This window comes from Sciurus vulgaris (assembly GCF_902686455.1).
Source record: "Sciurus vulgaris genome assembly, chromosome: 11".
NCBI classification, from domain to species: Eukaryota; Metazoa; Chordata; class Mammalia; order Rodentia; family Sciuridae; genus Sciurus; species Sciurus vulgaris.
Genome location: NC_136472.1, coordinates 54189419 through 54217157, shown reverse-complemented (window position 1 = coordinate 54217157; position 27739 = coordinate 54189419). Strand labels below are relative to the sequence as shown.

At 38.2% G+C, this 27739-nt stretch overlaps 2 protein-coding genes across 11 annotated transcripts in view; one reads left to right on the top strand and one right to left on the bottom strand.

Moving 5' to 3' along the window:
• Window positions 1-19142, top strand: part of MISFA (mitochondrial sheath formation associated) — a gene marked incomplete at its 3' end in the record, with an annotated part of 120497 nt that extends 101355 nt beyond the window's left edge. For 6 of the 10 annotated variants that reach the window (XR_013757503.1, XR_013757504.1, XR_013757505.1 and 3 more), the window contains one exon: window positions 649-3634. Of the gene's footprint in view, window positions 1-648; window positions 3635-15719 lie in introns of those variants that run through there. The other 4 variants (XR_013757501.1, XR_013757502.1, XR_013757509.1 and 1 more) reach the window with 3 other exon arrangements.
• On the bottom strand, window positions 2574-23383 carry SPTY2D1 (SPT2 chromatin protein domain containing 1). Its single transcript, XM_079101833.1, has 6 exons — window positions 23187-23383; window positions 13136-13250; window positions 10463-12004; window positions 8396-8567; window positions 6735-6812; window positions 2574-5813 (listed from the first exon to the last, which is right to left on the bottom strand). The coding sequence occupies exons 1-6, from the start codon at window positions 23244-23246 to the stop codon at window positions 5720-5722; spliced, it is 2061 nt and encodes a 686-aa protein (XP_078957959.1). The 5' UTR covers window positions 23247-23383; the 3' UTR covers window positions 2574-5719.
• Between the last annotated feature and the right edge of the window lie 4356 nt (window positions 23384-27739).

Below are 27739 nucleotides of genomic sequence, written 5' to 3'. Positions count from 1 at the left end.
GTGGCTTAGTGGTTAAGCACCCCTGGGTTCAAACCCTAGTACCAAAAAAAAAAAAAAAAAAAAATATATATATATATATACATATATATATGTATACACACACGTGTATATATATATGTATACACACATATGTGTATATATACACATATATGTGTATATATATTATCTTACCTACTTCTATTACTGTTCACACTCAGAATGAAGAGTTCCCACTTTCTTTCATGCACTTTCTTATACATATTTTTTTTTTTTAATTTTAAGTTCTTAGAAGTAAGGGGATGGATATTTCTGACCCAGAGCCAAAGGTTTCTGATGTGGGTGATCTAGTCTGTATTACACTAACAGAACATTTTTAAACACACAGCCTTCATAGGATTTTCCTAAATCAACCCATTTCAGCAACCCAAACTTAACCTTTCTTTGCATAAATACTTGTTGGCGAAGGGTTCTGGTGGCAGATGTTTCTTTCCTTTTTTACTTCTTGTCAACTCCCACATTGCTGAGCCCCCTGACAGCCAGCATCAGAGGCCTTAGGTAAGACAGAATTGGACACAACTACCCTTGCCAATCCTTGGCAAGAAAGCAATTGCCTCAGCCTTTCACCCGAGCAACCACTAGACCCACCTGACATACTTTTTTCCCCCCCAGACCCCTGTGGAAGTAAGCAAGGATGATCCTGGTGAAGTAATGCAGCTCTGAAGCTCACCTGACTAGCTGTACAGTTCCTGTTGTTGGTTTCTCATAAAGTAATTGCACATTATTTTGTCATATTTTATGTCCAATTCCGCACTTTTTAAGATGAACAGACTTGGTATTATTAGCTTATAACAGGAAAGTGGAGGATAAGGAGTTAGTCTTGGTAGGTGGGAGATGATTGGGTCCCTTCTGTTTCTAAGGCAATTTTGTGTCCCTTACTCATTTTCCTTAAGGATAGAAATTCTCTAGAGCTCTTTAGACCCATTTTCCAAATAATATTCTCTTAAGTACAGGGTCCAGACATGAAAAAATGTGAACAGAGAAAAGGGATAGAGTTTACAGTAACTTTAAGCCTGTTCTTTTTAGGTATTTCTCCATAGCCTCTTGTTATTACTAAGAACACAAAGTTTACCCCATGTGGGGAAAGGAACTCACTTTAAAATTGAGGGCAGATACTAAAATATACATATTTTAATCCTTACAGTAGCCTTCTGAAACTTGGTATTAATTTTGCAGTGTGGCATAAATTGCGGCTTAAGTATCTTGCGCACACACACACACAGCTCTGGGTTGCAGACAAGATTAAGACCCAGGCTTTGTTCAGTGCATGCTTTTTATGTGCTAAGGCAAGTCAAATGAGAGACTCAGATATCTGAGATATTACTGCCTAAATGTCTCCATCACCTGAAAAGCCAAGAAGCTGCCTGATGATTCTTTAGAGGCAGTATATGTAGAAACGAAAGCTAATGGTTCAGCCCTCAAAATGAGAACTATGTTATTAATAAATTTAGTTATAGGAACCCTAGAATTTTTTTGTGGTGCTGGGGATTGAACACAGGGCCTCACATATGGTAGGCCAGCATTTTACCACTGAGCTACACCCCCCAGCCCTGAACCCAAGGATCTTTATAAGCCCTCTGAAGGTGGTTTGAGGGTTTCAGTTAACACACAGGGAGTGGGAGCACAAGTTAGGGATGATAGTTCCATTGTAGAGAAATGCATCCTTTCCAGCAAAGCAGATCTTTTGGTTATATAGTGTTATGGTTTGGATGTGAGATGTCCCCAAAATGTTCATGTGGCAAATGCAGGAATGCTCAGAGACAAAATGATTATAGATTATGAAAGCTGCAACCTAATCAGTGGATTAATCCACTTAATGGTTTAATTTGAATGGATTACTAGGTTAACTAACTGTAGGCAGGTGGGATGTGGCTAGAGGAAGTAGGTCATTGGGGTGTGCCTTTGGGGATTATGTATCTTGTCCCTGGCTCCTCACTGTCTCTTTTCTTCTGGGCTGCTCTGAGCTTAGCAGCTTTTCTCTGCCCACATTTTTGTCATGATACTCTGCCTCACTGTGGGCCCAGAACAATGGAGTCAGTTTACCATGGACTGAGACTTCTGAAACTGTGAGCCCAAAATAAAATTTTTCCTCCTCTAAGTTGCTCTAGTTAGATATTTTGGTCACAGTGACAAAAAGCTAACACACAAGGTTATTCGGTACACATTTACTAATCTATTTGTAAGTGGCTTTTCACAATGAATGGGTTATCCTTTTTTTGGAAAAGAAAATGAATTCAAAATCCATAAACACAACTAGTATAATTTCTGAATGTATTATTCTAGCCACTTTACAGCTCTCTTAACTTGGGTGTCTGAGAGCACAACAGTACTTAGGCTGGTAGAAGAGAGGTATCAGTGGTAGAGGCTGAAGAGACATGAAAGTATGGTAGAGAACAAGCTAAGAAAGGGTGTACAGGAGACAAACCCAACCCCTAAAGCTTGAAAAGTCTACTGAGATTTCTAGCTTGAAAAATGTTTAATATGATGAGAAAAGGAATAGCTCAAAGTTTTGATCAATAAATGCAAATCACTAAAAATATCAATAAAATATCTTTAATGCCTACAATTTCTTGTATACATAAATTGCAAAACATTCACCTGTATATGCAAAAGTATTTTCTCTTGCAGGTCAACAGCACCAGAAAACAAGCTAAGCCTATGTAAAGGGTTTTTTTTTTTTTTTTTTTTTAACTTGATTTGTCCATTATGTAAAAGACATGATGGATTTAACAACTTCAAAGAAATCTATATTCCACTCTTAACCATACACTAAACACCTGAATATTTATTTCATCACATCCACTCACAAAATAAATAGTAGTCTAATATATTCGGCACACTGAAAATAAAACAACCAGTCTCTCTTCATATATTTATTCTCTTTCCAAAAATGTTTTGGTCTCCTGCTATATCTCAGAAATGTACTAATAGCTGCTTTTAGTTACAAAATACAAAATAACAATTTATTTCTTGGAGAAAATCTTGGGGATTACCATTAAAAAATGAAAATTTGAGTTCCCATAGACTTTCTTTTTGTTAACAGTCTTTGAACTTTCTCATGGCACACATGTAAGGCTGCCTGTGACATGTGGTACCCTGGCCTCCAAATGGACATAATTGCATTTATAGTTTAGAGAAAATACAAAGACAAGTTCTGAAAGTAGCCTTTAACGAAAGTGCCCTTTGCTTTGACATAGAAACATCAAAAGCAAGTTGGACTGTGCAATCAGAGCCACAAGTTTTATGAAAACTACTTTCCTTTCACATCTTTTGTTAGAGAATGCCACACCCATGATCATGTAACATTATTATAATTGTGAAATAACATTATTACATTCGTGAATTAACATTACCCAATAAAAGGCACATCTTCAAATATTGAATTAAGAAAATCTAAAAATCAAAACAGTAGAGAATACATTAAAAATCAAGCACTTAATTTGTAAACTTTGAGAAAATAACAGCCTCTTCCAGTTTCTTCAAAGACTTGTAAGCTTTTTGTGGTCAGGAAGTGTAGAACAAAATGGAAGACAGAACTTGGAAACAAGGCCAACATTAATTTAAAGGACTTATAAGATCCTTTCTTCTTCTTCTTCTTCTTTTTTAAAATGAGCCAGGAGTATTCTTTTATAATGTTGATACAGGTCAGCATTTATAAGAAAATGCACTCAGAAGTGATAGATGTTACAACCTGACTCTTCCTACTAAATCTAGCACTATGATTCCTTTCTGTACAAATAAGTGCACCACATCATTAAGTGCTAGTAAATTTTAAGCCACCAGAACTCTTTCAACTATGATAAGTACTTGATTGTAATTACAAATTTCAGAGTCTGAATATAGGGAAAAAAAAAATCTAAGAAAAAACTTTTTGGGGGGGCACATGGAAGAGAAAAGAATGTTCTAAACCTATTAAATGTAACATCCCACTACCCTTACTTAAATCAAATTCACTGAAAGTATTTGAGATGGGTGAGAGGAAGTGATTGAATTTTCTGCTACTAGTGTAACATCTATGTGAGGAGTTATAGTGTTACTCCTAATGATGAAAACACATTTCACAGGATTCCAACTTTAAAATTAAATCCTTATACTTTCAAAATTTGAAACTCAATTCAAATTGAATTAAGTTTTAAAGGACTTGGTCATATGGTCCCATTAATGAAAACTAAAAATGGTAATCTATAATACCTGAACTTAAAGAATAAAGATTTCATGGATAAAAAGGAATATATGAAAATGTCTGGGCATGCCAAAGAGTAAGGATTCTTTGTAGGACAACCCCCCCTTATACTTCCTATCCCCCACTGTCCAATGGCTTAACCCAGAACATTTATTGTCCTACAAGCTTATTTCTGACTGCCTCCAATCCTCCATATTTGGAGTCAAGGACAAATGCTCTATAACATCATGTCTCATTTTCTGTTGCTGACTGCCCTTGAGACTTGGCTTCCTTTCAGCCAGATCCCAGGTCAGCCTGACTAGAACTGCTGGAACTTGAGGCTTAAGTGATATAATGTCTATAGATACGACTTAAGAATGAAAATGAAGAACGTTCCATAGCCAAATAAAATACCAATAACAGGAAACACCCTTTTCTACCTGGGCTGGGGCGGGGGAGGGGAAATCTCTTCACAGTGCATAGTTTGAAAGAAAAGTGCAATATGAGCAAAAAGAGAAGGTGGTGCTTTTGATACACACAAATTTAGTTTTTGGTTTTTTGCCATTAATATTTGCTAAGGAATTTAAGCTAAAAATGCAGTCATTAACATCAAGAGGTACAGGTGCACCTTGGGATTCCAAAATATCTTTGTACTGGGGAGCCTCACATGTCAATTCCTGGTTTTTTAAACACTCTCTCGAATCTAACATCTGAATAAAATAACTTTTTTCTTCAATATAAAAATGAAATTTAGATAAAATCAATCAGCACAGTGACCTTGTCTGTTTTACACTAAAGCCAACATAACAATAAATCTAAAAAAACCCCAATAAATCTGAAAGGAAAACTCAGAAAAAACATTTTTATACCGGCCTAACTTGTATTTTTAACTGGAAAACTTTTATTTGCCTAATCACCTAAATTAATAAGAATGCTCAGTAATGCAATCCATGTATAATGCAGAATACAATATAATTCATTCTACTTTTTACTTTAAAGTCACAAGGATGACATCCATGTGATAATTATAAAATTTACTATACATTTTGAGTTCTCAATCCAAACATAGATTTGGACAGGTCACTTTATTGCTGGAAACATTCATGGAAGGGCCAGGTTCCTCATAAAAACATTAAGTTTGACTGGAGTTGGGCAGAGCCCTACTCTCACATCAGCAAATTATAAGGAGTCAAGAGGCAATCCTTTCTTTCCTTTTACAGTAGCAAAGGAACAAAAGAAGATTGGCTGACTTGTGAGTGGCCCCACATTAGAGTGCATAGCTCATCAGGATCAAGGCTGGCATCTGTGAACTTCATAAGAGCACACTGTGGGCATTACAGATTTTACCCTGAAGTATTTGAAAATACTTTATGCTCAAATGACAGCCTGCAAGTGACAGTATGCATTCCTTCTCCTTGAGTACCCAAATATAAATCTAAACTGATAAGGGGGCTTATTCAGTCTGAAGGCAGGAAATCCTTGCAGCAGTGTTTCCAGAATTTCACAAAAATAAAGCAGCAGCTAACGTCTCTTCATCTTCTTGGCTTTTCGACGTTTCATTTCTTCCTCTTCACGTCTCATTTCCTCTAAGTCCTCCTGCATACCTAGTCTTAAACTGTTGAAAAAAAAATTTTTTTAAGGTATTTGGTAATGAGATTACCACTTTAAAAATGAAGAGTGCAATTTCAACTGGAAGCTCACATGAACTCTGCTGTTGCTCTCAAAATACCTCAAGATTTTATCTCTGAAAACACACTAACAGGGATATTTTACAGACCCAAATTGTAGAAGAAAAATACCTTACAACAACAACAAAAAGCCTTAATATTTCCATTAAAGTAACAAAATACAAATCTATCTCAAAAGCTTTTTAAAAATAAAAAACAAAAATGATTTATTCAAATAAAAGCATTCAAAAGAACACTTTTGTCTGACATTTTTAACTAGTTACGGGAAAGGGGGAGTTTTTAGTTTTGTGGATTGAGAGTGAGATGAATTATTTTCCAATAGTAGGTAGTAATAATTATTATTAATTAACACTAAACACAAAGTAATCAAATGTTACTTCAACTGGAAAAATTATCATTAGCTTACTATTTTGTAGCCAAATAGGAATCAGGTGGAGGAATCTAATTTGCTGCTACTGGGTCCCCAAAGCCAACAAAGTTACAAGTTAGCCAGACTGAGTCCCACTGAGAAAGAAAAGCACAGCATTTCCCTCAGGATTATGGGAGGCCTCTAATATTTATTGTATGTTAATACATGTGAGGCACAGTAAGCCTCATATGTCTTACACATTGTCTTAATCTTCATAATACCTCAATGAGTAAAATGGTGTATTCTAATTTTACAAATGAGAAAACACTTTAAAATGCTAAGACATTTGTCTAACACCCCCAAAGCTAATAAACAGGATTGTAATCTAGAATTGTGTGGCCCAAAGCCCCCAAAGCCCCTGTTCCAATGCTGCAACTGTAGCAACAAACAGAAAAGTTTTAGGATATTTTTTCACAAATGTGTGATGTTTTATTCCTACCTCTTTGCTTCCTCCTTCTGCTGCTCTTTCCAACTACTCTCCATGTAACGTAAGGCATAATCACTTTCATCTTTGTATCTGATAAAAATTTAAAAAACAAACAAAAGAAAAGTTAAAATTCCTAAAAAAAAACCCACATCCTCTCATTTAAAAAATCAAGACCTTTATAACTAAATCAAACACATTTAGGATCATTCCTTCTTGCTTGGCAGCAAGTGAGAGGGACAGACAATAGGTAGAAGTGGGTTTCTGCTGCAAAGACAAATTAAATGAGCAACTATTCCTGACTTCAATGTTAGTGAAGGTACCAATCCAACAATGCTTCCTCAACTCATGTAATACTTTATATTAAAATTCTGAAAGCACAATATGAAAACTATTTTATACATGCTAATCTCATTTAGTTTCATGATCATCATGAAGTTGGGCAGGACTTTAGAACAGAAGAAACTAAAGTAGATTTGTTAATGGTTTGACCAAGAGTCACAGCTAGGTTAGTGATAGCACTCAGATTATATTTTTATTTTTTTTTAAAGAGAGTCTCCCTATTTTGTTCAGGTCAGCTTCAATTAATGATCTTCCTGCCTCAGCCTTTTAAGTATCAGGGACTACAGGCTACTGTCACCACACAAGGCTCAGATTAGATTTTTAGATCTGATTCTTTAATCCAGTTCTTCTACTCTAGTAAATGTCTTTTTTTTTTTTTTTTTTTTAAACTTCTTCAGAAGTTCTTCTAAAATCTCTCATTTAGGTTCTAAAGAGGTAGCAAGTACTAACATAAGAACTGTGATAGGCTTTATACCCAGCTTCTCAAACTTTAATATAATTATATGTATGGATCAACTGGAGACCTTATAAAGTAGATTTGAATTCAATAAGACAGATAAAAAGCCTTAGAGTTCACACTTATAACAAACTCTCAGATGTATTAATGCTTCTGGTCCCACACTACTGTCCACGGATCACATTCTTGAATAGTAAAACTTTTTATATGAAAGAAAGGCAGGTGTCAGATCAGAGTGGATTTCTGACTTCAAAACCAATTTTTGTTCTTTTTAAAAATAATCTTAACCATTGCTTCTTCCTCCCCGAATTTTGAACCCAAGGGTGCTTTATCCCTTAGCTACGTTCCCCCAACCCCTTCCTTTTTCTTCTCTTCTGAGGCAAGGTCTCACTAAGTTGCTGGGGCTGGCCTCAAGCCTGCTATCCTCCTGCCTCAGCCTACTGAGTCACTGGGATTAAGACATGCATCACCACACCTCGTTTTAGTTGGAGAAGAGAAATTTAAAGGCTGAGATTAAAGTAATGCACCATCTGGCCCTGCCCAAAGCCAATCTACTTCTACTACATGTTTCATTTTCCTTAAATATTCATCTTATAAAGACAACAGATTGAAAAGGGTATGTTTTTGATCCTCATGCAAATAATTAAACTATTCTGAATTCTAAAATATTAAGAGCCGAGAAAGTAAATCTATTTAACTATCACCCAAGGCTTTCCAATTAAGCATTACATTCAATGCCTCTACTATTTATTTCTCCTTTATAACATGAATTATTCAAAATAAAATGTACTGTCATGTATAAATAATTAGAACAAATTAAAAAATGCAAAAAAAGTACAAGGTGTATCATATTTATCTACATCTGCTTTAGCCTTACTTTTTTCGATCATAGCCAAAGATTTCTCGAATGTGCTTGGATATTTCTTCCTGAGGTTCTCCTTCATCTTCAATGAAATCATCCATTTCAGAGTCATATTCATCATCATCATCTTCTTCCTCATATCCTCGATGCCTTTTGTAACCAGTAGGAAAGGGAAGTCTTTGAGGACCTAAGAGAAACCATTATTTAAGAGAACATTAAAACTTAAAATATTACCACCCAAGTTCTATGTAATTTGAGATTCTGAGAAATCATTAAGATGATATTCTTAAAAACTAGAGCAAACAAGGCTGGCCTTTAGCATGGTACCCTGAAGGAGAATTTCTGCTTTTTGGGGACTGTGGATCAAACCCAACAGGGCTTGACCACTAATCCACAACCCCAGCCCTTTTTTTATTTTTAATTTTGAGACAGGGTCTCGCTAAGTTGCTGAGGCTGTCCTCAAAAATTTTAGTCCTCTTGCCTCAGCCTCCTGAGTCATTGGGATTAGAGGCATGCACCTCTGGGATACCTGACTTATCCCAGATCTTATGAAATGCCTTACTATATTTTCTAGCTTAGCAGTGCCCATATGTCTGGGATTTGAAAGATCAGCAAAATTCCTAAAGATGAATAAATAAAAGTTACAAACTGACACAGAATCATTAACTTTTATTTCTGCCAAAACAAAAGGAAGCACCCTTTTATTTTTGATCACCATAATTTCTTTAAAAAATTTTAAGTACTATATGCACCTACAGCCTCAGCTACTTGGGAGGCTAGGGCAGGAGAACCTCTTGAACTCAGGAGCTTGAGGCCAGTATGGGCAACAGAGCAATATCACGTATCAAAAACCAAAAATTCAACGAAGTATAAAAGATTCTCAAAATAATTTTCCAAACTAAGTCTGACTACAGGAAAAACTCATTACATTATCCTATTTTTGTCATTTTGCCAAAAGACTGACAAAAACTTTGCAAAAGACAAACACTGACCAATAAACCAGCATCTGGCAACAAGTACTTTCTAGTCTTTGATCATAGACACTCCTTGTGTTTTCCTACAGTTTTTAACATGCATGACCTGTCTCCCTAGTTTAGTTTCACAACCTTGGTACTATGACATTTTGGGCCAGATAATTCTTTGCTGCAGGGGGCTATCCTGTGCATTATCTATTAGCATCCCTAGTCTCTACCCACTAGATGCCATGGGCTACTAACTGTTTGCCCAGATGTAAAAATAAAAAAGGAAAACAATCATCTGTTGAAAATCAACGGTCTAGCTGAATGAGTGCTTTCCTGGCACTAGGGATTGAGCCCAGGAGCACTCTATCACTAACTACATCCCCAGTCATTTTTATTGTTTGAGAGAGGGTCTTGCTAAGTTGCAGAGGCTGGCCTTGAACTTGTGATCCTTTTACCTCAGCCTCCAGAAGAGTGCTACTGTGCCCAGCTGAATTAGAAAATTTAAAGGAATTTCATCATTGTTTTCTTTTTATATTCTCCACAGTGCCTAACAAATGCTTTGAAGAAATGACTGTTAGCATAAAGCAGCTATGACCTAGTAGCTAAGCAGATACAACCAATGATTCTGCACATTGGGACAGCAGATTCCTAAAGCACCAGTGGTTAGGACTTTGATACTACCCAATATAAGGAGAAGAAACACAAGGACAGTCTAAAACAGCTTGACATAATAGGTGCTTAACAAACTTTAGCTCAATGAACAATACACCAAAATGTTTCAAGATTACAATTGCTCTCTGATCCCCTGAAGTTTCTTTAGTGTTCATAAAGATTAATTTATCCACTGAACCACATAAGGCATGTGCAGCCCCCTACCTCACAAATCACAAAGCAAGTTTATTGTAGCAGTTAACGCAGATGACCCTGATAAGTCTCTTTCTAAAGACTTTTCCAAGTCACAATCATTAAAGGAATTTTCAGGCATAGGTTAGACAAAACATTAGGATTCTATCAGTACTAGAATACACTAAAGGGCATATGGAAGGGTTCACAGGGTCCTCAGTTATATAAAACAAAGAACTCTTTCCAATTTCCTGGGGAAATTGAAAGGCGATTTTACCTTGGGCAGATCTGTAGCCAGAAAGGGGAGGATGTTTCATTCCATTTATCTGTCCATTGCTGGTTCGGCTAATAATATTCTTGGAAGATATTGTTTCTGAGACAACAGTACACTTGGGCTTTAAAGGGGGACATGGGCTACTAACTGTTTGCCCAGGTCCTAAGCCGCTTCCTGGTCTTCCAGGGCCTGAACTACTAGCAGTCCGTCCAGCTGGAACTGAGCCACTTATGGATCGTCCAAGCCCACTGACTGACCGCCCAGGGGGCCCAGAGCCACTCACTGGTCGTCGCAGGTCATGTGGACTGTTTATAGGCCGCCCAGGGCCTCCAGAGCTGCCCACAGGTCTCCCAGAACTACCTGAGACACTGATGGGTCGCCCAGGACCACTTGAAGTGCTTGTAGGTCGTCCAGGGCCATTTGTACCAGTGACAGTCCGCCCAGAGGGATTTGAGTCACTGACTGTCTTCTTGGTCCCACTGACTGAGCGGTCAGGTCCTGAACTGGAGCTGCCATTCTGGCGTCTGGGCACAGGTCCGGAACTAAGTGTGGGCCGAGCAGTCCCTGGGCTGGGTCTCCCAGGGGCTGAACTGGAGTTGCTGCCTGGCTGCCTGGCACCCAGACTCTTAGCTTTATTGTGTGGGGTGACCACAGGCCCAGGCTTGGAATGGCTAGGATGAGAAGGAGGAAATTTTTTGGCTTTGTACTCAGTAGCAGATTTCTGAGTCCCACTGGCAGAAGTCTTTGGGACACTTGGTGAGTAGGTGCTGGAGTGGGGCTTTCCAGCCCCATTGAAAACAGGTCTGTCATGACCCTCACGAAGTGAGGGTTGGGAACTATAACCAGATCCTGCCTTGGTCCTCTCTCCTGGCATGGATTTGGATGAAGACACTGATAAGTGTTTCTCATGGGCTGTGCTGGGTCTGGATTTCTTCTCAGTATGAGGAAAGGGCATTCCTTTAGAAGAAGGATGCCTGTCCCCAGAACCTTTGCTTAGTTTTGTGCCCACACTTTCTTTCTGATAGGGTGCCTTTTTGGACACAGTTGGAGGTAGTTTTGCATCTGTCTCAGGTTTTTTTTTCCTATGCTTTCGTTCCAGGAATTCTCGCTCCCTAAGTTCTTCCGCAGTCATAGGCCGCTCTTCTGATTTCTTCACTACCTTGATCTCCACTGGTTCAAACTGCTTTTTCTCAGCCAGCCTCAGTAAATCAGTGAAGTTCATGGGTGGTGGGGCACTTTTAAGGGGGACCTTTGGTTTGCTTTCAACTTTGGGAGGTACTTGCTCTTCCTCATACTCCTGCTCTGACTCTGCTTGATTGTATTCTAAAAATTCATCCTCTTCTTCCATCCCATATTCTTGTTCTATTGCCTGGCTGGTGTGGCTTTCCACTGCCTGCCTCTTCTTTGACTTTTCCTCAACAGGAATCCCATTGTAACCATGGAAATTATCCTTTGTCCTCTTGGCCATAGCTCTTGCTTTCTTGTCATGTTTGAGCTCAATCCGTTTTTTCACTAGTTCTTCCTTTCTCCTTTTCTCTTCTAAGGCTAAAAAGGACAAAACAAGAACATATTATTACAAGGTCTTAAGAGATCAGTATGCTCATCTGAAATCAGTAGTTGGCCAAAACAACATTCAGATTACAATTTGAAGATATCCAGGAATGAAATGTGGAAGTCATTTAAACAAGCAGCAATTGAGTCATCTTTACATAATGAGTGGGTAACATATGGGTTTTTCTATATGACTCATTAAGTGGGAGATTTCGTTTTCTGCTTTAAATACAGAAAACAGGGTCAGGCACAGTGGCACACACTTAAAATCCCAGTAACTTACAGCAACTCCCAGAGACTCAGAAGGCTGAGGCAGTAAGATTGGAAGTTGAGGGACAGCCTTAGCAATTTAGCAAGACCCTCTTACAAAATAAAAAATAAAAAAGGGCTGTGGATGTAGTTCACAGGTAGAGCACCCCAGTTCAATCCCTCGCACTGCAATAAACACATATATACATACAGAAAATGGTTCATAACAAATAATATACAAAGTTATGAGAACAATTAGTACTCATTTAGAAGTTGTTCATTTTGAACCAATAAATACTTACTAAATCTTTTCTTAATCATTTAAATGAAGTGACTTAAAACTACTTCTTGAGCTTCATGGTTTTAAAAAGTCCATATTTAAATTTTTTAGATAACATTCTTTTTGAAAATATACATTCTTATTAATTTAATAAAATACAAAATAAGTAGAAACAGTTTTATAACCAAGGTTAAAGAATGAAGAAACTTATTGGGGACTCACTATGGCCAATTAGAAGACACGATCATTAACTCCCAAAAGTTTTTATTTTATTTTTTTTGTAAGGAGACAGGGTCTCACTATGTTGTCCAGGCTGGTCCCAAGCTTCCTGGTTCTAGCTATCCTCTCTCAGCTTCCCAAATGTGTGGAACTCCAAGACATATTACTGCACCTGGCTCCAAGAAGTTTTTAAGGAGCAGTAAAAGAAAATTTACAAGTGACCAACATATGAACATATGGAAAGCGATAAATAAATTTAATACAAACCACCTACCCCAAATCCACTGGTCTCCTGTGTTTTTATGAACATCCACTGTTACAAATGATATATGAAAGTAGAAGACCTTAATATTGAGAAAAATGCTACAGACACTTACCCTTTTGTCTGAGCTCCTCTTCTTTCCTTCTAAGAAATGCTTGCACAGCTGCTGATTGGACACCTTTAACTTTTGGGTCTTTCTTGGGAGGTCCCACTGCTAAACTATATCTTTTCTAAACATAAGAACAGAGAGTAAAAGTTATAAACCAATGCAAATTTAATAATATATTGTCTAGGGGTTGGGGGTGTAGCTCAGTGGTACAGCACTTATCTCCTATGTAACAAGCACTAGATTCAATACCCAGCACCTCAGGAACAAATAAACAAACAAAATCTTTCCTTCAGAAGTAAGCATTCCAAAGTCTAACTTTTCAAACAAAAAAACTACTTACAGCTGTCTCTCCTGACTTTGCTATTCCAGATGATTTTCTAGCAGGGGCTTATAGCTACATAGGTTATTTTGCTTAGAACACTGGAAACATAGACATTTTAATTTGACTACAGGCAAAAGCCAGGGATAAAAACCATAAAGTATTTCAAAGAAATCTGGGGGTGGGTGGGCGCTGGGGTGTAGCTCAGTGATAGAGCACTTGGCTAGCATGTGTGAGGCCCTGGGTTTAATCCCCCAGCACAAGAAAGAAAAGAAAGGAAGAAATAAATCTAAAGAGAAGGATCCGAATTTTTTGTAAACTTTAACCATACTGCTATGTCCATTAACTTACTATACAAACTCAGGACAGGAGACCAGTTTCTATCCTGACCCAAGAAAGATATTATCCTGGCACATGGTATTTCTCTGAACTTTAGTTTTTATGTAACTACGTAGAGAAATGACTAAAAGTAGAATATTAATTTGAATCATGAAAGAAAAAAATTATTTTGTAAGTATTATTAGAAAAGTACTATAAACACAGAACTAATCATTCAGACCAGGGATGAGTCATCTCTAGAGCTATTCCACCTTATAATTATGAGCCAGGAAATAAGTTTGTTTGTTTTTACAGTGCTGGGGATAGAACCCAGGGCCTCTCACATGTTAGGCAAGCACTCTACTAAAGTATCCTCCCCCTTTTGTCTTGTCAGGCAGATACCAGTTCTTATCTACTGAACCTGTTGCTATGCTAGTAGAAAAAGAAACAATAATCTCAGAGAACAAAGTGAGCAATTTATAAACCAAAAAAAAAAAAAAAAAAAAGCATTCCCATGGTGTGTGAGAAATTCTTGGAGGAAAGCCAAAGGATCTGCTTACCATTAAGGCTGCCAAATACAAAGTATCTTGAAACAGGCTGAAGTTGCAACTAAATTAGTCTACAACAAAGCTATTGGCCAAGGAGGTAGGCCCTAATCCAACCTGAAAATCCTGCATGATAGCAAAGGGGAGAACTGACACATCCCTGACAGAAAACCCAAACAGCATCCAAACTTCTTCCCCAGTCACCTTTGCTGGGACATAATGAGATCCTTTACTTAGCTCCTATCCTCTCCACAGTGGGTAGGGGCCCAACATTTAAAGAAGGAAAACAGAGAGGGAAAGGAAGACTAAAGAGAAAGATATATAAAACTGCCCAGGCCTTATCCAAAAGAAGCTAACATTTTCTTTGTAGTAATGCTACTACAATATGATACCTGATTCAATCTGATTTAACACTCACAAGGAAAGTCACTCATTAATTTTACTCCAGTCCACCAGGAAGGTTTGAGTTTTGTTGCCAAGATTTAAGATTTTCTTGTTCTTGCCCAATTATATATATAGCTCATAGATTCACCTGCCAAATCCAAACTCACTAGGGTTTCCCCAGAAAAATGTGAACATACAACTGATGTTACATATTTAAAACAGGACTGGTTTGTTGTCTAGGTATCACAGCACTGAGCACAATTTAGCATGATTTTGAGAAAGACATACTATATCCTAATCTGGTACTCCAAAAGATAAAAACTAAGAAATGAATAGCAGAAAAGCTGCTCTTGATTGAATACTGATACCCAAAATGGGGTGGTGGGGGTGGGGAGTGTCAGTAAGATATGGTTTAATGCAGTGTTAACTAAAATTCAGTCATTTGCATATATTCATGATTTTTGCCTTTTCATATACTACCTATATTATTATTGACTAATTTTAAAAAACAACATAGACCTAATACCATGACCTATTATATTGCTGAGCATTACCTCAGCAATAATACCCATGAAAGGGCTTGCTTGAAAAGCTACTTATATTTTTCCAATTCATATCAAAATACAACTATTAAAATAAAAGTATCTGTGTATCACCTAAAATCATGGTACAACCAGGCTGATGTGCAGAAAAACAAGGAAAGGGGTACTCAAGATTTCAGCTTTGGGCTGGGCACAGTGGTACACTGCTTTGGTAAGATTTAATTTTATTTACTTATGTACTCTTATTTATGTGAACTTAGTCATAATGAATAGTTTCTTATATTCTCTGAAACTTGAAAGTGCCTTCAAAGGCATATACACTTAGAAAACAGTTTAGGTCACAACCTAGAAATCTGCAGGTGGGCAGGGAGAACTGGGTCACCACAGATGATCTGTTTTAAAACATCTTCAAGATATAATCCACATGCCATAAAAACTAACAATTTAATATGTACAATTAATGATTTTTCTTATATTCACAGAGTTGTACAACTATCACCACTGTCTCCAGAACATTTTCATCGTTTTGAAAAGAAACCCCTTACTTTTTGGTTAGTCACTCCTCATTCCTCTGTCCTCTCAACCCCTGACAACCACTAATGTACTCTCTCTGTGGACTGTCCCGTTCTAGACTTTCACATAAATGAAACTGGACAATATGTGGCTATGATAGTTAATTTTGTCTTTTAACTTGGCTGGACTATAGAAATCAGTTACTTAATCAGATGCTAATCTAGATGTTGCTGTGCAGGTACTGTATAGATGTGAATGTATATCTACAAATAATTTTAGATAAAGCAGATTGCCCTTCATAATGTAAGCGGTCTCATCCAATCAGGCCTTAAGAGTAGGTCTCTAAGGTTTGTCAGAAAAGGAGGAATTATACCTTAAAACTACAGTAACTCCTGCCTCATTTTCCAGCATGCTGGCTTTTCTACAAATTCTGGGCTTGCCAGCCCCCACAATCAGTTCCCTAAAACAAATCCTACTGGTTCTGTTTCTCTGGAGAACACTGACTTATACAATAGCCTTTTGTATTTACCTTCTTTTATATGGCATAGTGTTTTCAAGGTTCATGTTGTTGATTTATCAATATTTCATACCTCTATAGGATGAATAATATTCCATTTCACAGACACACAACATATTACTTAAGCACTCATCAGTTGGACATTTGGATTGGCTCTACTATTATGAACAATGCTGCTGCTGAACATTTATTTGTGTTTGAGTTTTATGTGAATATGTTTAAATTTCTCTTAGGTATATGACCATAGATCTTAATACTGAGCTGGAAAGATCTTAAAGGAAGGTTACCTCAAAAGATTTATAGTAATGGAATGTTTTATAAGATAGCTTGCCACAGGGGTAGATCAGAAGAGAAAGATTTCTTTCTTTTCCCCTCCCTCCCTCCTCTCTTTTTTTGGTACTGGGGGTTGAACTCAGGAGTGGCTTTACCACTGAACTACATTCCCAGCCCTTTCTATTTTTTATTTTAAGACAGGGTCTCACTAAACTGCAGAGGCTAGCCTCGTACATGTGATCCTCCTGCCTCAGCATCCCAAATCACTGGGATTACAGGTGTGTGCCACTGTGCCTGGTAAGAATGATACTAAAAAAAAAAAAGTCTCTGGCTGGGAGTACATTATACTCTGTTTAATAAGGGAGAAGAACTATTTGGCACTTTACCCTGCATCAGATGGTCATATGTAGCTCTAGCAGCAGTACATCAAGATGTACCCATCAATTCTGAATCTGATAAAAGGCACAAGGCTGCTTCATTGTCTGAGTCTCAGGAAAAAGCAGCTGGACAAGAGTTTCTTTTATCCTAAGCATATCTATTCTATTACACTGCAAGCCAACTCTGTCACTCTGCTGAACCCCAATGAATGATCCACAATGGTGGCACTTATGCCATTTAAATATAGGATCAGAGATTTTGCCAAATTTGTAATTCTAAAGCCAAAAACAACTAGAAAATATTATGTCACTTTAAAAACGTATGTGTTCCTGGCACTGAAACTATATAGTCAAGGTCAGATTATGAAAATAAGGAGCATTCAGTCAGGCATGTTGGCACATGCCTGTAATCCCAGTGGCTTAGGAGGATAAGGCAGGAGGATCACAAGTTCAAAGTCAGTCTCAGCAATTTAGCAAGGCCCTACAAAACTTAGTGAGACCCTGTCTCAAAATAAAAAAATAAAAATAAAAATAAAGGTTTGGAGATGTGGCTCAGTGGTTAAGCACCCCTGGGTTCAATCCCAGGTACCAAAAAAGAGAGAAAAGAAAAGAAGGAGCTTTCAGTCTGGAAATAATGTATTTATGAAATGTGTTATGTTGGAATCAGTAGTCAATCCCCCCTTGAAAGCTGTACTTTACTCAGGAGATAACACAGTTTGTACTTGTAGAAAATATTTTGTGATGATCTTACATGAATTAGTGTTATTGGTTAGAATCAGGAGTTTGAAATATTCAAAGGATACATCCTTAACTTTAATAAACACCACCAATTTCAAACATCTCAAAACATCACAATTAGGTAACGAATGTGGGAAACAATTGTTTCCATTAGGCTAGCTTAGCTGTACAACTAAAAAGGTTAAAAATTAAAACACCCCCAATATATGCTATTCACAATTGCTATGGGGTTATATATAAAATTTACTGTTACTGGGTTTACAAAAACATACCTGATTATAAAATGTAATAATATCAGGAAGCTACCTCTGAGAGTTTATAGCCCAACTCTGTTAGAAATGATCCAAAAATGATAACTATTTGTGAGCGATCACACAGTCAGTAGCAGGTCTCCTGAATCAGGTCCAAATTGTTCTCACTATAACATGCTTCACTTCTACTTTTAACTTCAACACTTTTCCATCTTGGCTCTAACCTCAATCTTAAGTGATATTCCTTAATTTTCACCTGTCTCTTGAATATTGTTATCTCAGACAGATCTATAACTGAACTTCTTTCAGGATGGCATGCTCCCAAAAAGGGTGTAAATATTCCTCTAGCTACCAGTTTTTAAATGGTGTTGGTTTGGCCTTTAAATTTCTCTCCCCTTAGGCTTTACTATACACTAAGAATGTCATTTTTTCAAAAACCAAGGGTGCTGGGCATGGTGAGGCAGGAAGATCATAAGTATGAGGCCAGCCTTGGCAACTTAGTGAGATACTGTCTCAAAATAAAAAAGGGTGGAGGATGTAACTCAGTGGTAGAGTGCCCCTGGGTTCAATCCCCAGTACTAAAATAACGACAAAAGAAAACACCAAGGGTTATTGTCAAAAGCAGTATTAGACAAGAATCGGGGCAGGGAGCTGGATGAGTTCAGGCTATATATATAGATGACAATCTTTCTTACAACCCCATCTTGAATATACTTCTCTTATTCAACATAAGGTCATGATTAAGAGCAAGAACTCTGGAGCCAGACTGCCTGGATTAGATTCTCTGCCTTTGTCATAACTGACCTACCAACTGTTAGCTGTGTGACCTTGAGCAAGTTCCTTCCCCTCTCTGGGTCTGTTACCTTATCAGTAAAATAATCTCACTTATATGGTTATTATGGTGATTAAGTTAAAACATAAAACGCTTAGCACAATGCCTGGCAGAGAGTAAGCACTATTATTTTTATTACTACTATTTATAGATAGACTCTAAGTTGTGACTGGGGAAGACAAGTAACAGTCTCCTTGTGGGGATAATGTGGACAGTCTAAGAGACCCTCTTCCTAAAACACTGGTTGAGAAATACTGCTCTAGGTTAGAGACCCAAAGCTGCCCCAGGAACTGGACAAGTCATATTCAGATCTAAGAAGGGAGCCATCCAATTATAATCCATTATAGATCAAATGTTACCCACTGGAAAGTTTCCTGCAGATTCTTTTTTGTTGGCCCATACTCTTCTTTAAAAGGAAACACTACTATAAAAAATCATACTCTCTTTTGAATACATAGTCCTTGGAATCCATTGTCTTATATCCCCTACTTCAAGAAGTCACATCAGGGCTGGAGTTTTAGCAAAGCACTTGCCTAACATACACAAGGCCCTGGGTTTGCTTCCCAGAGATAACAGGGGCTGCTGAGGAGGGTTGGGGGGCATGGTTACAATACAGAGTTATCTGGCCCCTAAAGACATCTGAATTTGTCAGCTCAGTTAAAGTCCCTAAACTCCATTTCTAGTACCTGGTTCTTGTACTGGACGGACAAGACTGTAGACCCCCAAATCCTCATAAATCTGGTACCACATGAAGACTTGCTCTTCACCTTTTGGTTTGGGGTTGGAGGGGTGCACACCAGAGCTTCCATATCTTCTCTGTGAGAAGGATCATATAACTTGTCTCAGGGACTATAAGCCATACATTATGGCTATGTGAAACTTACAAGAATCCATATTCTAAGCTGTGTTATTCTATCATAGCATGACAACTACGTTTTGCTACTGAAGCCCAAGCCCAGAGAAAAATCAAGTATAACGTTACCAAAAGTATATTTTCTCCTTTAAATAAAACAGAGCCAGTGACAATGACTGGTTACATCACCTTGATCAGCTGTTATTTTGTATTCAGTTTCCACAGGGAAATTACATGGATGCATGATGCAATCCTACTTATATTATGAACATAACTATTTCTCTTAAAAAGAAATAAGGGAGCTGGCTTAGTGGTAGAGCCACTTAGTTGTGGCTCAGTGGTAGAGCGCTTGCCTAGCATGTGTGAGGCACTGGGTTCGATTCTCAGCACCATATATAAATATATAAATAAATGAATAAAATAAAGATTCATCAACATCTAAAAAAATATTAAAAAGAAATAAGGGACTAGGGATGTAATTCTGGTAGTGTGTTCACCTAGTATACACAGGGCACTGACCAAAGAAAAAAAAAGGAAGGAAGGGAATGATTCAGGAAATAGTACAAATTGAGCATCCCTAATCTGAAAATCCAAAACGCTTCAAAATCCAAATTTTTATAGCACTGACATAACACCATACAGGTAAAATTCCACCCCTGACTTCATGTGAAAGGCTGAAATCAAAACAGACATACTAAAAGTATTATATGAAAGAGTCCAGAGTTGATGTACAGGTGATTTAGATTTTAGTCTAAACACTGCTAGTCATCACACTTCCTTTTGTAACAAAGGTCTGACCTAAAAACTCAGAAAACTAAAATGAGTGCCAACTCTAATAGGATCTACATAGAAGATGAGGGGAGAAGATAGCTAAAAGACAGAAAAGAACTAAGCACTAAAATGGGATGTAAGCCTTGCTGTCAGTTACTTCAAAGCATCTGCGGTTCCCAGACCATTAGTCAATTAAGTTTAGGTCAAGCAGATTATATGTGTGCCACAGAGGAGGTGTGTGTGCATCTATCTTAAAATGCTTCCTGACTTGGATGGTATTTTGTAAGGTTACTTATTTTACAGTAATTTTTTTTACACTGTATAATGTATCTGGTATTTTTTTAAAAGCAGGGAGTGTAGAGACTACTATCATCAATTTTTCTTTATTTCTTTTAGAACTACTCAGGGGTCTGGGGGTAGAGCTCAGTGATAGAGCACTTGCCTAGCATGTGAGACCCTGGTTCAATCCCCAGCACTGCAACAACAACAACAAAATACACACAAATACACACACACACACACACACACACACACACACACACACACACACGTAGTATAGTACATATGTATACAACATATATAAAATATATACATATATATGTATACAAAAATTATAAAATATATAAATATAGCTTTTGTTAATATATATTAAATATGAGGGATATGAGGTATGGACACATGGGAACATCTTAATATTCTGTATGTTTGCAAGTGTCCAAATTATTTTGAGCTGATAAAGAAAATGAAAGCCAACAGATGAATGAAGTTAAAACAAGATCATGAATTAGCCAGGTGCACTGGCACATGCCTGTAATTCCAGCTACATGGAGGCTGAGGTAGGCAGGACTGCAAATTTGAGGCCAGACTCAGCAATTCAGTAAGACCCTGCCTTGAAATAAAAAAACAAAAGATGCAGCTTAGTGGTAGGACAACCATGGGTTCAATCCCCCAGTGTGGGACAGGGGGTGGGGGAACAATAGACTAAATTTAACTTGTTCTATTAGTTTCTTTTTTGTGACTTTCATTTCATGTAAAAGAGGGATTTTAAAGCTGCTAACTAAATCAAACTTCTAGGTTTACTAATTTTGGGGGGACAAAAGGGGATTATGATTCATAAAATATATGACTGCTACTCATCTATTAAAATTTAAATTACTTCAACAATTTACCTTTTCACTTTGTTATTGCAACTATAGATGGATTTTATATATAAAATACATCTTGAAATATACACATATTTTGAGGGTTTTTTGCTCTAGAATTATTTGCCTACTTTTCTCTCAAGCAGCCAATGGCTTTTCAAATAAGAAATGACTAACTTGGTTCTTTTTAAAATTTTTTTTAGTTGTTGATGGACCTTTATTTTTATATTTTATATTTTTATTTATATGTGGTGCTGAGAGTCAAACTCAAGTGTCTCACACATGCCAGGTCAGTGCTCTACCACTAAGCCACAACCCAAGCCCCTAACTTGGTTCTTGATTCTTACACAGAACACTCCCAAGCCTCAAAGCTGGTGTTATCAATCTTTGACCTCAACTGAAATTCAGGAGGCTCCAGAATAAAAAAATGGACCAAACTATGCATCTAGATCCAAAATTGACTTGTCTAGAAAAATTACGGGTGCAAAAAAGTAATTCTGTTGTTCAAGGTTTAATCCCATAACTTCAATATACCGGGTTTATGAGTCATGGCTTAGGAGACTGATTATTCTGAGTACTTGGGATGGGGAATGACTAGGAAAAAATTGTATGATTATACATATCGTATGTATAATATTACATTATGTTTATTATATATCATACACATTATATGGTTCTTCATTTATTGTTATCATCAGATCAGTATTTTCAAAAGGGTAAAAGAAATGGCAGATGCAACAAGACAAGTGGCAAAAGATAAAAAATTACATATCTTTTAAAAATCTAGGAAATACTGAGTATATAGTAAGAGGTCAATGAATTCCAATTGAACTGACTTTGAAAGAGATGACTTAAGTTCCACACCTCACTGCTCAAACCGCAAGTATCACAACGCAATTTATCGGTTTACAGCTGTGCTGTGGGTACCATCTGAGGATCCAGAAATGATTAGTTTATGCAAAACAGCTAAAACCAGGCACTCTACCACTTTAGTCTCTGGTTTTTCAACCTTACACCAGTCTGCGAATTTCAGCGAATTGGCAAACACCTACTGAGTAAATGGGAACTAGATTTCAAGCAAAGAATGAGTGTGGAAGGGCACAGGTAAACGGAAGCTGAAACCAGCTCGCCCTTCTGTTGGTCCAGATTTCGTGGAATCTACTCAAACTTTCTTCTAAAACACAGAAGGTGATATCCCCCTAACAAGTGATAATCACCTCGTAGGCTCAGTGGGTGGGGCCACGAATCAAGAAATCATTAAATGTTTAACCAGAAGATCGTCGAGAAACCAGTCAAAAGGTTATCAGACCAAGACCCTAAAGCCCCTTAAGTCCCCTACATACATTCTTCCTCCTCAACCTTTGCTCTTAAAGTTATGCCAAAGCCTGAAACTATCCATAGATTCAACTAAGCATCAGGAGCGCATCACTCACTGGCTTTCCAGCAACTCCAAAGCACACAAATTGCAAAGTCCTTGTTGCAGGGGTAACTAAGCTGGTGAAACCCCCTCACGGGAAGGCTTTTTTCTCATCCCAAGCTCCTCTTTACCCCGGGAAAAGGAAGTAAGACATTCAAGTCTTTCCTCTCCCGGGGCAGCGAGGCAGCTGCCTGAAGTTCCAGGGGCCACACAATCCGAACTTGAAGACTAGGGTCTCCTACATGGCACCCCGCCTACTACTTACCGGCACATTGTTGACACCTTGTCCTTTGGAAGCTATCAGGAGAATTTCCCTGAAGTCCATGTTTGGCCGAGGAGCATAGACTGGGCCAGGCACTCGGACAGGGGCGAAAGCACGCCTTGCCGAGGCAGCCACTACGCCGAGGGCTCTGCCTCGGCAACCCCTCTCCCACCCTCCCCAACGCGCCCACTTCCGGCGCCTTCCAATGCCGTCTGCCCTCCCCCTTCGCTCCAGCGGCCTATATCTTCCGAGCGGCCTCCGAGCTCGCGAGTCTTGCGTAACTTCCGCTTTCAGGCCGAGCCACGTAGAAACGTGGATACGTGGCTGCTGGCGTTGGCTCCAAGGGGAGGGGTTAAACCTTCAGCGGACCAAGGAGATGCGGCCTGGTTGACTGCGGGGTGTGGCTAAAGGAGAGAATGCTTCCCTGGCGTCCCGGGCGAGCGGTCTGCTAATGTTGGTGTTCCTTGTGCGTGCGTTCTGGTAGGGGAAGCGAGAGGGTGGGATGTTACTTGCCAGACCTGGGCTCTGAGTGTCACGGCTGGGCGCCCACATCCGAAACCGCGGCGTTCGGACAGCAGAGCCAACACGGACTTCGGTTACCTGTTAATACGGGCTTTTGCAAAACTGCGCAGGCGCACACGGCATCATCTGGTCCTCTTGGATACACGTTACTTAGATAAGTTCTGGCGCAAGCGGTGAGCTTACGTCCTAGCAGCGTGCTCCCTGGGTGCAGAGGTGGGCCCTTACAACACTTCATCTGTTTAGGGAGCCAAACTCTTTTTGCTCAGAGGATGAAACGATTCTTTACACACAGCCAGCCTTAACATACTAAGATGCACTGATGAATTTATATTCCCCATATTCATTGCGAGTCCAGTCCTGGCTTCCATTGGAGAGTTAACTTGGGTCTGTAAAGTCATTTCGACTCAGTGAAACTCACATAATTAAGCCTGGGTTTGAGTAGGAACGAGCCCTGGATTAACTGATAGCAGATGAACACAGGGAATCTTTTCGATATGGTGGAAATGTCCCCAGACAGGATTGTGATGATGGTTTCATTATCTACTTAACAAAAGTCATTGTACACTTGAAAGGGGTCAATTTTATTTATGTGTAAATAAAGCTATTTAAAAATAATAGACAAAGCTGCAGGGCCTTTTTCAATTGATGTTTTAATGCTGAATTGGAATTTCTCCACTTCAGGCTGCCTGATAACAGACCTTTAAACCTTTATTCTAGGACGGAACTGAAATTCTGAACTTTCCTATTGCCACTGTGGAGCCCAGCATGGCATGCAGCTGACCTGTACAAATACATACCCATCTATTTTAAGTAGTTCACACTTGGGGGGACTCCATCGCCACACATGTCTCACCTTCAAAATACTGTACCTCCAACTACAGGAATGGAAAGTTACACTCCATGTATGTAAAATCTGTCAAAATACATTCCACTGTCAAGTATAACTAAAGAACAAATAAAAAAAATTTTTAGATACTGTACCTCAGTTTTATTCTCCATTAAATTAACACTAGGATTACTCTAAAATATTGCATGTAAACATAGATTAGTTCCTGACTAATGGGCTCAGTTGTCCCCCCACAAAATTCTTACATTGGAATCCTAATCCTCAGCACCCCAGAGTATGACTGTATGTAGAGATAGGGTCTTAAGTGATTTAGTAAAAATGAGGTCATTAGGATGGATCCTAATGCAGCATGATGCATTTCTTTATAAGAAAACTAGGTGTAGATACAGTCAGATACAGAGGAAATTCCATATGAAGATTCGGAGAGAAGACAGCCAAGCCAAGAACAGAGACCTCAAGATAATGACATCTTGATCTTGGGTTTTTAACCTCCAAATTTTTGAGAAAATAAATTTCTGTTATTTAAGCCCCTCAGACTATGGTACTTTATTATAGTAGCCCTAGCAAACTAACACACTGATGGTAAGTACTCTGTTAATGTCAGGTTTCTCTCTTACAGTAATTGGGATTAAACCCAGGCTGTTTGCACATGCTAGGCAAGTATACTACCACTGAGCTACACCCCTAGTCTCCAGGAAGCTCTCCCTGGACCAGCTCAGTATCCCTTTTACACATTCATAAGACCTCAACTATTTTCCTTCACACACCCATTACCAGTTGAAGTTACATATTTATGTGTGTTTTTTCTTTCTAATAACCTAATTTGGTAGACAGTAAGATTTATAATAGGGACAAGTGTATTTTACCCTCACTGTTCCCATCACCACTGCCATTCTCTGCTCATGCACATAAAAGCTTCAATAAACATCTTTGACCAAATTAATGAATTGATAAAAGTTCCCAATATTAAACATGATACATAGTGAACCCTTAAAAGCCAAGTGTTTGACACAGATTGTCTGATTTAATCATAAGTACCTACAAGGTATTAACAAACCCAGGTCCAAAGCTCATCTCATGGAAAAACCAATGTCCGAGAAACACGTCGGGGAGAAAGAAACGATTTATTCAGTGACCAAAGAATAGAGAATAGGGAGCTTTGCTTAAAAATCAGCATCTCAATCCAGGTAATTGAGGAGAGCGATATAATACAGGAATGAGGAAGGTGAGAGATAGCCTAAAAAAAGGAAGAGACTGCTCATGTCTTTTTTTGGATTAGGTGGAGATCTTCCAGGAACTTGGGTACCACCTCTTTTCATTCCTTTCATGGTCTGGTATTTCTGGTCGTGGTAGCTGGTGGCAGTCTTTAGCATTAAAGAGGGAAGAGAGATAGACCAGGCAAGACTAGTTCAAATTAACCCTGTGTGATGGCTTTGGGTAAAACCTTTCTCAAATGATCAGCATATCTACATAACAGTGCTGAGTAGAATCTAACTCAAAGGTTAGCAGTAAAGGAGATAGAAACAAAGTGAAGACAGAGGTGTAAAGCCTTTTCATCCAATTTCAGTCTCCCATTGGACATCTGTAGGCCTAAGAGTCCGTGTTTTTAGCAAAAGCAGCCTTTAGGTCTCTAAAGAGTAACACAGGCACACATCAATGGTGGGAGACAAATGTATTGCCCGGCTGTGTGACAGCCAAAATTAGTGATCTTTATGTCAACTAAGAGCAAGTAAAGCTAAAGGATTTTTTTAGGTTTTTCCTCAGTAACAAAGGCACTACTTAGTAACTATTTTGTAGATGAAGAAACTGGACTAGTCAAAATGAACATGTAAGAGATTAGTAGCCAGACTGGGCTGCCTTTGTTTTTGCTGTGCTGGGAATTGAACTCAGGAGTGCTCTACCACTGAGCTACAACCCTAGTTCCCCAACACACAGACACACTTTTCTTTTTCTTAATTTTGAGACAGGGTCTCCCTAAATTGCCCAGGCTGACCTCAAACTTGAGATTCTTCTTCCTCAGCTTCCTGAGTAGTTGGGATTACAGGGATGTGCCACTACACCCAGCTAGACTGCCTCTTGACATTTTCATAACCCATTTGAACTGATATAGATATGTACACGTGAAGTTATAATTCAAAAGGGCTTTGATTAGGAAGCTAATGTCTAGTTAATCAAAATCACCAAGAACAATTAGAGATGGGAGTGAGGTGAGGAGTAAGGGAAAAGAAGCAATTTTCAGTACTCTTATAAAATTTAATATTAAATTTGGCAAATATTTCCTGAAAAAGTACTATGTTCTCAACTCAGAGAACAATACAAAGAAAGGAAAGACCCAGCCCCTGCCTGATCAAGGCATTCATTTTTGTATGAATATGATGATGTAAGACAGAAAGGGCTAACAGCATTAGGGGTACAAAGTGCAGGGAGTAGGGTTGCAAATTCAGTAAATAAAACTACAGATACCCAGTTAAATTTAAAAGGCAAACTTAAACTGAAAGCAATGTTGTTCCTCTGAAATTCAAATTTAACTGTGTCCTGTATTTCATCTGGAAACTTTAAAAGTGATGGAATTTCAGTTAAAACATGAGGAAAGACAGAGTCAGGAGAGTCAGGGTTTTGAGAAAAGTAGTAGGTTTATTTAGGAGAATGGTAGGAAATAAGGCCAGAAAAGGAAATGAAGCATGCCACAAAGATCATGAGAGCCAGGGCAAGAGTCTTTCAAAGTGTGTGAAAGATTGGTCAGAGAGGTAGGAAGAACATTAAAATCACAGTGAGATATTCTTTTTTGCCTATCAGATAGGCAAAGTTCAAAAGGTTTGGAACTAAGCAATGCTAATAAAAATCAAGGAAATAAGACCCTACAGTGGGAATATAAGTTACTTTAACCTATTTGAAGGCAATTTGACAAAATAATAATATAATGAAATCTAACACTGTGTATGTATTGTGTGCCATTCTAAGCAATTTTTATATATTAACTAGTTGAATTTCACAGCAACCCTATGAAGGAGCTACTATTAGAGGTAAGAAAACTGGCACAGAATGGTTAAATGACTTCTCCAAGTTCTCCCAAATAAGTGGTTGATCCAGCATGTGGCTTCAGGCTGTTCTCTGTGGTATATTCTTATCCATCAAAAGTCTAAAATGCAACTACTTCAATGTAGAAATTGCTTTTCTAGATATGTAT